At 37.3% G+C, this 13,287-nt stretch overlaps 1 protein-coding gene across 1 annotated transcript in view; it reads right to left on the bottom strand.

Moving 5' to 3' along the window:
• The window catches only part of cpped1 (calcineurin-like phosphoesterase domain containing 1), a 30,798-nt gene that overhangs the window by 3,375 nt on the left and 14,136 nt on the right, over positions 1–13,287 (bottom strand). The window contains exon 3 of the mRNA XM_057358758.1: positions 7,530–7,952. Within this exon, the coding sequence (XP_057214741.1) occupies positions 7,530–7,952 (423 nt within the window). The remainder of the gene's footprint in view (positions 1–7,529; positions 7,953–13,287) is intronic.

The following is a 13,287-nucleotide window of genomic DNA, read 5'->3' as shown; positions in this document are numbered from 1 at the left end:
TCGTAATTACATGTAAATGTGTTGAATGGGAAGATTATGGTCATTTCAAGGATGTCTCACAACATCTAATCCACTGCACGGATATAAGCAACAGAAACACTACAGACCAAAAAAAAACAGCGTCTAATTATCTGGAGATCTCAGACGTGAAACTGAGGTGTGGGATGAAAAATCAAAGCTTTTCCTCAGAGGACATCCTCTCTACCGCACTACAGCACAGAATAATTAGACATGCAATACAGTTAATTACTGTAACTGCATCTACTGAAAACTGTAGGATAGAAGACATTGACATATGGTCCAGGACTTTTTCCATTACTGTGATGACTAAGATTTAACTTGTTTATTTCTCTGTTTTGATTTGATGTTTTGTCTGCCCTAAAAACCGCGGCGTTCTGCAATAGCGTCTCAGCTTTGCTTCATTTCTCGATTGTGAATTTTGGCTGTGACTGTATCAGTGACTCTTTATACTCCCACCCGTCCTGTAATTCATGCTGATTAATAAGATGTGATCTCTTAACAACAAACAGTGCCTGCCTGGTGGATTTAATTGTCAAGATTTGCTGTACAGTCTGTCTGACCACTCAGCGCTCTGCGGTGCTGTGTTATTAAGATGTCAATCTAAAGATTATCCAAGAATGTGTTACCAATGGGGATTCTGGGATTGGAGACAACATTCACACCAGCATATCAACAGATTACAATTGTATATGTAAATGACTCTTTTTTTTCTGTGAAAAAATGAATAAGAAATGTCTCTGTGGTTTTGTGTCCATACAATGAAGGTCAATTGGGACCAATGTTGTTTGATTACCAACATTTTTCAAACTATGTTCTTTTGTGTTGTGCAGAAGGTTACGAATGACATGAGGGTGATAAAAAAGTTTTTATTTTTTGCGAACTATTCCTTTAATTTTATAATTTGCCACATGTTTATATTGTTGCCCTTGAACCCATCTATAAAGCCACATTTTGGCCATAAATATATGAATATGCAAAATAATAAAAATAAATACAATTTATATTTTAATATTTCTACATAATTGGCATATAATGAAATACATTTTTCAAATGTGTATTACTGTATATTTCTATATATATCGTTACATGTATACACTGAAAAGAAATCCTGTAAAAAACGCTGGGACGCCAGAAATAAACCGTAAAATTGTTTCCTGTAAAATTACAACTTCATTCCCGTGGTCCTTTTCTGGAATTTTACAGTATTGACTGTATTTTCAAAAATAAATTTTAACAAAAATCCTGTGTAAAAAACTGTTTTCCGGCAGCTGAGGTGCCAGAAATAAACCGTAAAAGAACAGTTTTTAAAATGACACATTTGTAAAATGACATGTTTTCCCTGTTTTTCATGCAAGTTTGCAGTCTTTTTTGACCATATAAAAAAAAATACATGAAAAATCTGTAAAAAAAATGCATAATAAGTGGAAATCGTTTAAAATGTTTTGGGTTTTTTAAGTGCATGTCTGTATAAATTTGGTCAACTGTTGCAGTGACTCATTTCCATCCCATGAACTTTTATTTCACATCTTCTAGATACATTTCAGAAAATCCCATTTATCTGTTAATTAATGGGCTAATTACTTAGAATAGTAGTATCTACTAGAGATCAACATGCTTTTTGGCTCAGAGAGGTGAAAGTTTGCTGAGAATGTGAGAGGCAGATAGCAGCACTAAAAATAAATATCCACATAAAATAAGCGGAGTTCTGGTCCAATAAGGAAGCACGACGCCGTTCCGGATTCATCTCTCCCGAGACGCACTAAACGCGAGAGCCTCGATTCCCAGCCGGAGAACTGACGGATCTGCCAGATTTGGATGATATGTAAATCCTCACTCTCGTCTATTTAAACAACTTAGACTGCATTAACGGTTTAGTTTGTGTGTGTTTCTGCCCATTTATGTCAGCTGTCATTAGGCCACTGGGAAAATCTTCTCACCCAACTCTGCCAAGGCTAATTTGCATGATAGAAAGAAGTACAAAATGATTTTGTGCAACGAGAACATTGCTTATGCCGGTCATATATCACGGCCATTTATCACTGTGGATCCTGTAACAGCTCTACAAATGAGGGACAGAAAACTGTGTGGAACATAATTATGATTTAATCTAAATATGCATAAAAGGCGACCGGCATAAAAAAGTGGTTGTCAATATCAATGATTTCTGTACATGGTGGAGCCATCCTATGTGGGAAAAACATAATTTGAAAGCAAGACATTTTTTGATTGTTATCTCAAAAATGTTACATGTGATTTTCTTCGTGGATATTTGTTAATTTACTCCTTATTGAGCGATTTCTTCTGTGCAAAGCTATGACAAAAACAAATTACGAATCGGAAACCAACCTTATATAGTCTGCTTGTTCCGCATTAGCGAACACTACAAGCCAACAACATTACAAATTAAACTTCACTATATGCAATTTTCACAAACCAATCCATCAATAATGTAAAATACTCAAATGTTATCTGACCCTGTAATTTTTTCCATCGTTTCCATTTGTTATCTTTCCAAGCGACCTGAAACACTCTTTCTAATGATGCAAGACCTTGAGATAAACAAAAATAACAGCTGACCCTTTCCTGATAACAATGGGCACTCCATCAAGCTGGATCTCTCTGTAAACGGTCTACAACGGTCTATTTTTCATTCTCTGTCGAAAACAACATGTTTCCCAGTTTACCTACAATTCTCTAATGACAAGCGTTCCTGTGATTAACCAAAGCCTGCATTCATTTCCACCGGCTTGCACTGAATGAGAGCTGTAAGCCAGCAGAAATCGTGGAGGAAACACTGAGCTTATCGCTGCCAATTAACACGCTACACGATCGCACCACCGGCAATGTGAGAAGTGTTAAATGACAAATTAAAATGAAATGGGTTTGCATTATAAACAAATGCAATGGGGGTTAGGGATGATAAGATAAAAGTTTTGATGATTTATTTGTCCATTTGATGTTTTTGTTAGGAGCACAGATCCTAATAAGATTTAATCAAGGATGTTTTCAGAGCGCAGATAAACTTAATCTTTACATTTCAATTCAATTCTGGCTCAATCTTCAGATGTTATTAGAATGGACGGTAAGATGAAACAAAAACCACATGGTTTCTTTATCTCTGCATGTGAGAAAAAAAGCATACACAGTACACGATTTTCTAAACCTATAGTCATGGGTAATGTGTTAAACAAAACAGGACTATATTATTACTTACTGGTAGCTAGAGCATAATGAAATAGAGTGTGAAGCTTTGTAAATGCAAAGCTTTTGTGAAAATCTACTGAATCCATGTGCACCGGACTATAATTGAATCACCCAATGGTTATTTTCAAGGACTGTGCGAGTAGTTTCTTCAGGAAATAAGGTCAGTTCAACCCTGACCTCTGATGATACGGCGCTATTAGTGACATTTATAGATGGAGACCCCTTAAAGAAAGCCTGAAGATGACCTGACTGCATGTGAAGTGATCAGAATTTTTTCCCCAGAACAGATCTTCTGAGGCTCACTGCCTTTTAAAAATAGCTAAAATAAATATCATTTTCTGCATTATATTGAATCTAGAAGCTACCGCCAAGATTTCTTTGCCCCCTTGCTGTATATTGCTCTGGGCCTCTACAGTCAATTCAACTAAGACAGGCTTATTGTTGTTTAAGCTAATTTTGCATTCTTTGTCCTTTGATTATTGAGAAATTCAAAATGTGAAGTGCAAATAGAGAAAGCTGTGTTTGGAAGTAAGCCGTGGGGCGGATGTGTCAAGTCCTGGAGGATCAGATCAAGCCCCCCTCTGTTGCACATCATGTATAAAACAATAAGAGATGAAAGCTGAAATCACATATTAAACCAATTTTCCAGGACTACAAAGACTGAATCCTTTCTGTTCTTTCTTCCGTTTCAAATGATCAATGCACTATAATGTCATCTTGTAACAGTAAATAAACACTGACCCTTGTGTTAGTTAACATAACCTCTAACCCTGTTGATTTCCTTTTAAAAACAAACACAGCAGCTCATGTCATGACTCATAAGGGCAGGTTTCCTGAGTCAGTATTAACTCCGTGTAAAAATGAACAGAGAACGAACCAACATGCTTCACAAGATGAAAATCATTTGCTTAGCTGTAACAATAATATTGATTTTTCAATATTTTACAGATTATATTTATTCAGATTAAAAAATGCCTGGTAATCGTGAATATATTAATGCTCATTAGAAAACAACATGAAAACAGTATTGAGTGTTGAATAATGTACACAGCGAGCGTACTGTACTGTACGTCCACACGGTTGTTAAATAAAATAACATTCGCTTTGATCCAAACCCACACTGGGTTCTACAATCAATAATTAACCAGGGGCCCGTTTCAGAAAGGAGGTTTAGTGAAAACTCTGAGTATATTAACCCTGAAATGAGGGAAACTCTGGGTTTTCCGTTTCAGAATGTGAGGTATGTCAAACCTGAGAAAGCGGGGTAACTCAAGCCCGTTTCTAAAGGAGAGGTATCTTATACTCAGAGTCAGTAACCATAGTAACTTACTCTGTGAACCTAACCTGGTCGGGAGCAGGTTTTCTTTGGTAAACCCAGAGTTTATTTCGATCTCCTCCCCCTTTTAAAGCGCAAGTGGTGTAACTCATCCATTCATTCATTAATACAGTCATTCATGGCACACATTTTGATTACACAGAGACCATCTCAGTGACTTATACTGTATGTCATATGTGCTTTTATAGAGGATTCATGAAGAGGCTGCATTAATTCATTGGAATGTACTTTGATTTCAGGAGAGCACCGAGTGGAATTTTGTCATTTCCCTGTGCATTTTTATTAAAACTGTACCGTTTTTCTTTACAGTGAATTAGATGTATCAAAATATATCTCATCCATCCTTACACATAAATAAAGTGCATGAATAAAGAAATGAATAAATACAGACATACATGCAGAAATGAAGCGATAAAGGTAATAAACAAGTAAATTTGACATGCAGCCATTCCAAGTGAAATCTGTTCAGAGCAGGATTCGAACCGGCGATCAGTCTAACTTTGCACGAGAGTCTGACGCCCTACAGGTGTCCTATACACCATGACGTCTTACTTGCGTAACTAGAGCACTCATGGCGAGTGAGATCATACGATTTTTTTATTATTTCTGTTGTTTCATTCATTTAATGATTAATTTATTTGTTTATTGGTATCAATTTATTAATTTAAACTTAAGTCATTTTCAGGACATCAGTAAATCGAGCGGAAAGTGTGCCTCACTCTCATGTGCTTTCTGCCGCCATGTTGCTTTTTTTGGTGCTGTTGCCATGGTGAATCGTGCTATCTTCGCTCAATTGATGATGGCTTTTTAAATCAATGGTGCACGCGCGTAACCTAGAGTGAACTTACTCAGAGTGGATTGAACTAATTGAAATCACCTGTTCTGAAACCGAAAACTCAGAGTTGCGATTCTCTGAGTAAATCAACTCAGAGTTCACATTTTAATTCGGTGTTGGTTGAACCTCCTTATTGAAACAGGCCCCTGAACATGGCTGTCATGTAGTCCAGACTCATAATAAAATCTGGAACATTTAAAAATGTGCAAGAACAACTTTTACTATACATCCCACACAAGCACTTTGGGGCACTGACAGCATAATTAAAGAGCCTCAGGCAAGACAAAGGCATTATTCCACCCGGTGACCATAAGAGTGCCATTTAGCATTTACACTTAAAGCATTCTGGACCACAGCAAGTTTCAGGGGAAACATCTACTGTATATAGGTATATGCACTGTTTCCTACAAAATCAGTGCTCATTTCTCACATTCCAAATATGTTTTTGGCATTCAGTTGCACAAGTTTTATACACAAAATGTACTACTCTATCTCAAAATTAGGTGCTAGGACCCTTCTAATTTATATAACCCATGTTTTCATTAGTTCTGTGCTGTGGAAATTAGTGAAATTGTGTATTTTTTGAGTTTTGATGGCGGAACGACCGGTACAAATCAATACAGTGTAATAGGGTTGCACGGTGTACCGGTGCTACGGTAGCATCGCGATGCTAAAGCTTCAAAATACCCGCGATGCCTCTCTATTTTTGAATCGGTAGTATCGTAGTACCGTAGTTAATGTTGCATATGCGCATTAATATTATTTGAACACATACATCTGCCTTTTTGCGGTGTTTATCTCCAAAACGAATGTGTGTTTTGAATGTCTCAGACGAGTTAATGATTCAAATTGGCGATTTGAACGAGTTGGTTAAATGATTCACTAACTCAGTGGAAAATTGACGCCACCTATTGGCCGTTTTAGTTCTGCATTTAAAGTAAGCCTAATATTTCTCTTTATAAAGACTGCTGTATCAATGAAATTTGTCCAACATTTGAATTAGTTCCTACGTGAAAAATGATCTAGTGCACTTTAGTATTTACTACAGTAAACTACTAAAACTCATAGATACTAGTGTTTTTGAGTCTTATCATAGTAAATTTTTAAGTATACTACAGTATTTATAGTATTTACAAATTACTAAATGTAAATGTATTTGCTACAATTTATCCAATTACTACAGTTAATACAACAACATATTCTAGTGCAAAGTATAATACAGTTTACTATAGTAAATACAAAGTGTTTAATCTAAATCTGTGTTTTTTGAATAGATTTGAATTATATGGCACAGCATCGTGATACTACTTGGTATCGAGATACTTCAGCTGGTAGTATCGTAAGACATGTTTATGGTACCGTGACAACCCTACAGTGTAATGCAGCACTCTGGACTTTTATCCCTCTCAGCCTCTTTTTGAAATCAACATGGCGGCAGCCTGAATAAGGTGTATTGGTAGTCGCTCTCTAATGTCGCTCATTATTTGCATAAAGTTGAACAATTCTCAACTTTTTTCCGTCGCTAGACATGGAAACTTCCTTAATGGTCAGTGTCGTTCGTGTCGCCGGAAGTAGCCAAGCTTCCATTGAAATGAATGAGATTGCAGTCTGAACCGGGGCATTACTTATTCAATATTGAAGATATCAATGTTTCATTTTTATAAAATGTTATATATATTGTGTTTTATTGTGTTAGTTAGCTGTATTTTTTTGTTATTATGGCCTAAATCAAACCAAACCAACTGCAGTTTGATTGATATTAATGCACAATAAAAAAACATGATTTTTGAAAAAAGTTGTTTCATTTTGGAACCAAACTCTTCATATATATATTTTGTCGTCACTGACGGCACAGAAAAACAAACTTACTGACAAACTTGCTGTCCACTTCAATAATGAATCACTTGACTGGTGCAGTTTTACGTAAATCAACTTATTTTGCACAAAAGCCTGAATAAAACATGAAACTTTATCTCATCCATGATTTGCATACTACTGTCCAGCAGAAAACACAGCTTATGTGCGATCATCAGAGAAAGGGCAAACTCTTCAATAATTCATGGTACTGTACGAGGTATGGACACTCACGGCTCCTCTTGTTTGATGTGCAGAGCTTGAGTTCTTTGTTCTCACCTGCTCGTTTGAACCTTCGGATCAGGCGCTCTCTGATCCCTCTCTGCAGGTTGAAGTAGTCGTCCTCTTCCTCGGGCGCACTGAGGAAGAGTGGAATGTGCTGAAAGACGAGCACGTGCCGGCATGGGGTCTGGGCGGCCCTCTGTAGCTGCTTCTCCAGCCAGACCTCCTGAGCCGCCGTTAGCTCAGGGCAGCCTGATGAGTCAAAGAAGAACTGAGAGTTCAGAACCAAACACAACACCCCGCCCACCCAAAAACTGAAGTAATCGTCGCCCCAGTCACGGCAGAACTGCTCCACGGTGTCCGGAGTGGGCGCGTTGCCAAGGTCGTGGTTGCCGCTGACAAACACGAGAGGAATGTTAGGGTCAATGCCTCTTAGTGCTGCTTTGAGATCCTTAACTTGGCCTTCCCTGAATGAATTTCCTAGAAAAAGGAAAGACATTTGTCTTATTTGAAAAAGCCTTATTTAAGCTGTGACCTTAAATGTAAAATGGAATGATGAACTCAATGACAGTTTTTTAGTCAAGCCTTAACTCTTCATAACAATTCTTTAAAACAAAATGGACTAGTGTTTGAAAACCAATATATTCCCATATTGTGAAGTAAAACAAGATTATTTACAAGAAAAAAATGGTGGGCTTCATTATTTTTAACCTAGCGTCCAAAAAAGGGACTAACCCAACCATTGGGTTGTCAATTAACTGGGATGTTTTGACTCATTGTTGGGTCAAATATGAACATTGGCTAATTTAAAGGGATGATCCACCCAAAAATGAATATTCTGTAATCATTTATTAACCCTTGTGTCAATTCAAACCTGTATGACTTTCTTTCTTTTGCAGAACACAAAAGAATGTTGATAACCAAACAGCACTGGCCTCTTTCGACTTCCATTGTATTTACACAATACCATTGAGACATTTCTCAAATGAACATCGGCTAATTTAAAGGGATGATTCTCCCAAAAATGAATATTCTGTAATCATTTATTCACCCTTGTGTCATTACAAACCTGTATGACTTTCTTTCTTCTGAAGAACACAAACGAATGTTGATAACCAAACAGCGCTGGCCTATTTCGACTTCCATTGTATGAACACAAAACCAATGAGACATTTCTCAAAATATCTTCTTTTGTGTACCACAGAAGAAAGAATCAAATACAGGTTTTAAATTACATGAGGGTGAATAAATGATGACATCATTTTTATCTGGGGTGAACTATCCCTTCAACCCATTGGCTGGGTTTGTCTCATTTTGACACAAAGCTGGGTTAAAAATATTTTTTGAGTACAGAGGTTGAGCATTTTTTATAAAAAGTTAAAAGGCCAAGCAGCTTTCTTCTTTGGAATAATATGAACTGAAGAATCATGTACAATAAGACCAAGAATGTGCATAAGTACATAGGGCCAATTATAGTTTTATTGTTCATTATATATTTTACAATAAAAAATTACATTAATAATGATAAACTATATATTTTTATACAGAGTATAGGAAAGCATCCAGTCTTAGCACACTTCTCTCCAGTAAAGGCAGTCTGTCAAGTATTGAGTATTGGTGCTCATTAATAACAGCCTTAGGTTACCTCTAATATGACAAGTAGGGCATCTTGCTAATTGCCTGCTGTGGATTTGAAACTCAATGAGCAGCGGAGCTGAAAGAAGAGTTGGCATTAGTGACTGCAGTGTTGTGAATGTGGTGTTGATGTGAGATAAAGAAAATCAAACCAACAGACCATCATTTTAGTCTAAAAAACAATTTGGTACAATTTTGGTACAAGCCTTTTTCAGCTGCTTGTATCAAATTATTAAAATCGTGTGGTAAGAAGGATGATTCCTTAAATTCTGTATAAAACGTTTTTAGATAGTTGAGGTGTTTCCTGTAGCTCAATTGGGAGAGCAATGAATTAGCAACACAAAGGTCAAGGGTTAGAACTCAGGACAAACACAACGATAAAAAGATATATAGACTGAATACACGGTATGTCGCTTGAATACAACCGTCGACAAAATGGTTAAATTTAAATGGATTACTTTTCAAATTATTGCCAACTTTAAAGTTCATCACATTTTTACATTTTCCATCTGAAAAGTGAATTCCATCCAAGTTGTTCCAAACCTGTATATATGCCTTTGTTTTGCTGAACACAATGAAAGATATTTGGAAAAATGTTAGCAACCGACATTTCTGGGACATCACTGACTACCATATTACAGGTTTGGGACAATTTGAGGGTGAGTAAATGATGACAGAATTTTCATTTTTGGTTAGATTATCCTTTAAAATTAACAAGTTATTCCAAAAGTATTATCTACAGAAATAAAAATGTGTCTTAGATTTGTGTGCTATATTACAGTCAAATGACAATTTAAATTGGAAAACAGGTTAACTCTGATTCATGAATGAATTTGTGAAGTGTGATGACTGGTTTAACGAAAAGAACAAGCTAAAAAACATTTGTTTACTTATCACACCGATCCAGTTCTCAATTTCAAGTCATTGGCAATGATCTGGTCGCAGTGGTTCACAAATGAACAGCTCACTGGGGAACAAATAATCAGACTTCTATTTCAGTCTGTTCTTCTGAATATAGTGCAGAAATCATGTGTACCTACAGTACTGTATGTAATGGTGCCACAATTTCCAAGACCTAAGGTATCTTTAAAACATCACTTTTTTGTTCCAAAAATCCAATTTGTACAATAGAAGGTCAAATAAAAAATGGCAGAATCGTCATGTTTACTGTAGATAGACTGCTCCTTCACAAAAAAACAATGAAATCCTTCACACAAAGTGCACTTTGTTTTAGCTGTGAAAAAATGACTAACCAATAACATGTTTTTTTTTGTGTCAGTGCGCTCGGTGTGAATAGGCCAATTACTACTCATTCTTTGTGATCAAAAGAGTTTCCCAATATCTTACACAGAGCTTTGTTTTGACTTCCGCTGATTTACGTAACACTCAATCCCAACAGGTCTCCTTCTCTTCCAGCAGAGCCAAATCCCAAAGAAACCCATTAAAAAACCCTCCCAAAAGAGATGTCTATCAGCTAAACATACAAAGAAGCAGGAGCTCCTTCAAAGCTGATTTCCCTCTGGTCAGCCACAGATGTGTATCTGTTCCTTAGAGAGCTTTGCTTTTATGTGCTTTCAACAGCAATTAAAAGCTTAATGTTTGAAAAAGAGGATAAAGAAGGGAGACGATACCTCCGTCTCACCTTCTCAGACGTCCCCCGGCGGAGAACACGGCCAGTCAAACATTTTTTACAGTCCTCATCAGGACAGCATCAGGTTCAGTGCTCTCCAAATCTAATCACCTCCCTCGATGATCTCTCCTGCTGCCAGGCAGGAGAAGTCCTTGAACCGGAAAGCTCAGAAGGATTCTTTGCCGATATCACGGAGCGACCATTCAATTACAGCAGGGAACGTTGTTCGTTCTAGATGTCCCCCCTCGCTGTTCATTACAAGGTGGAACGTGGGAGGCAGAACGGCTAAAACAGAATCAGATCTGACTGCCAATCTGACTGCCAATTAGGTCACAGCACGTGTTTAATGAAGGTACAGTTGACTGACAGAAGGCTGATCTAACCTCAATCCCCGTAGACAATAAAAATGCTAGTATAACTAATGTAGTGACATTTTTCAGCATCCGGGATCTCGGATTCACAGCTCGGTGAGACCCTCAATCAAAAACGTACAGTAAGCATACTTGAAACTATAGGGGTTTTTTAAAGGATGCTTTGGGTCCAAGCCAGTCAAAAGAGAAACTGATTTGGATGACACAGCGACGCCTCCTTTCTTTCAGGAGTCTGAAGAAGTTCACAATGTTTCCCAAGATGCCAAACTTCTCTTACAGGTGCACTATTGATGTTTGTCAGGTAGTGTTATGGTTGTTGGTCCGAATGTATCACCAAGGGTGTACTGCCCATCCTGCAGGATATCCACACCAGCCGGAGCAAGACTAAGGCCAGAGAAAAGATACCTGCCATCCTCTCATGGCTGCAAGAGAAAAACAAAACTACCAAAGCCTCAGGGTCAATACTGAGGGGTTCTGGAGGAGCAACAACCCTCAAGCCATTGAGACACCTAATGAGGACTCAGCCAGGGTCCAGGAGGACATTAGACGCCATTATCATACACAAATACATCTCGATATTCTTTCTGAATACAGTGGCCTCAAAAAGTATTATAACACCTATGGGTCGCACATAAACTTTTTTAATCCTATTTTAAGACATCAAACTAAGTGGCTAGCTGTATGACTTTCTTTTAAACCTGTAAGAATTAATTTCTTCTTCAGAACACAAAAGAAGATATTTGAATGAATGTTGGGAACCGAACAACGATGGTACCCATCGCAGGGCTGTACAGTGCAACATATATGCTATGAAAAAATCTGTCGATGCTAAGAATAAATGTAATAGTGTAGCACGCGTGCGATACAGTTTTGAACGTGCATTGTACTGCGGTTAGATTAGACTTTGAGCATGCAAAATTTGTTCGGATGGTGCTGCGAAAAGGTGCGGGAGCGATTCCTCCATCTTTTACATTTCTGTATTGAGAGGTCACACTATGACGTTTTGATCTTCTATTGGTCTCACACACTCATGTGACGCAAATTCGCAGGTCAGAGTTCACCAAACTTGAACTTTGCTACGCAGCGGAATGTGAAATATCTTAGGACAGGTTTGCGTTTCCAGTCTGTCGCATTCGCATGCGCTTGAATGGAAGTCAATGGAATGAAAAGTAAAGTGTGACCGTGGCTTTAGACACAGCTGCTTGTTTGTGTGAAGTGTATGTGTCGTTGTGCTTTTTCGGGTGTGAGGTTAACTAAGGGTGCACCACTATTTATTTTTGCTTATATTTAGTTTTTGCGATTAAAACTTGTTTTCTGGATGCATTGAGTCCATTCATCTACAGCCCTGATCTGAGTGATGTGGGAAACCGTGGAAGGAATTGTGTAATCGGAATTCTACTATTTAAATATGTCATCTGCTTGTTTGCATGTGTACGTGTGAACGAGTTGCACAGTTTAACATGTTACAAGCATGACAGTCGTGGGTTTGTCTGTATCTCACTATACGAGTACATGAACACATGAACTTCACCCACAGAGTTGTTTTAAGTTTATTTTCCAAGCGTTTCACTGTTTGAGTGAAGCTACCGTCAAACACACACTGAACCTCAAGCGTCTTCGCGACAACCCGCTGAAATAAAAGTCAGCTTAATTTGAACCAGATGAAGGAAATAATTTTACTTGTAGTAACTTTATAAACGGTTGTAAACACTACAGTATACTTTTATATTTACTATAGTAAGGTTCACTCTAGTGAAATAATTACTATATTATAATTACTATAGTGTACTACAGTTTTTTATGGACAAATGTATTTACTATCGTATAGCAAAACATTGAAAATACAAATTTGTAAAAACTACAAATTATATGGCCCTAATTTATCCATGTGTAACATTAATGTCTTTTGTCATTTACCAGCCTACTTATGTGATGAACTGCACTTTTTATACTTGTGCTACAACTATTTGGCCTGTGCTATAAAACTTTAAACCTCTGTAGCACCGGTGCTATGTGCAAAAAAAAGTTAACGTACAGTCCTGCAATTGACTTACATTGGTTTTGTGTCCATAAAGTAGTAATGAATGGGTACCGCTGTTGTTCGGTTACTAACATTCTTCCAAATATCTTCTTTTGTGTTCTGCAGATGAAACAAAGACATATATGTTTGAAATGACAA

Source organism: Triplophysa rosa, linkage group LG18, assembly GCF_024868665.1.
Source record: "Triplophysa rosa linkage group LG18, Trosa_1v2, whole genome shotgun sequence".
NCBI lineage: Eukaryota > Metazoa > Chordata > Actinopteri > Cypriniformes > Nemacheilidae > Triplophysa > Triplophysa rosa.
This window is presented reverse-complemented; position numbering and strand designations above follow the sequence as displayed.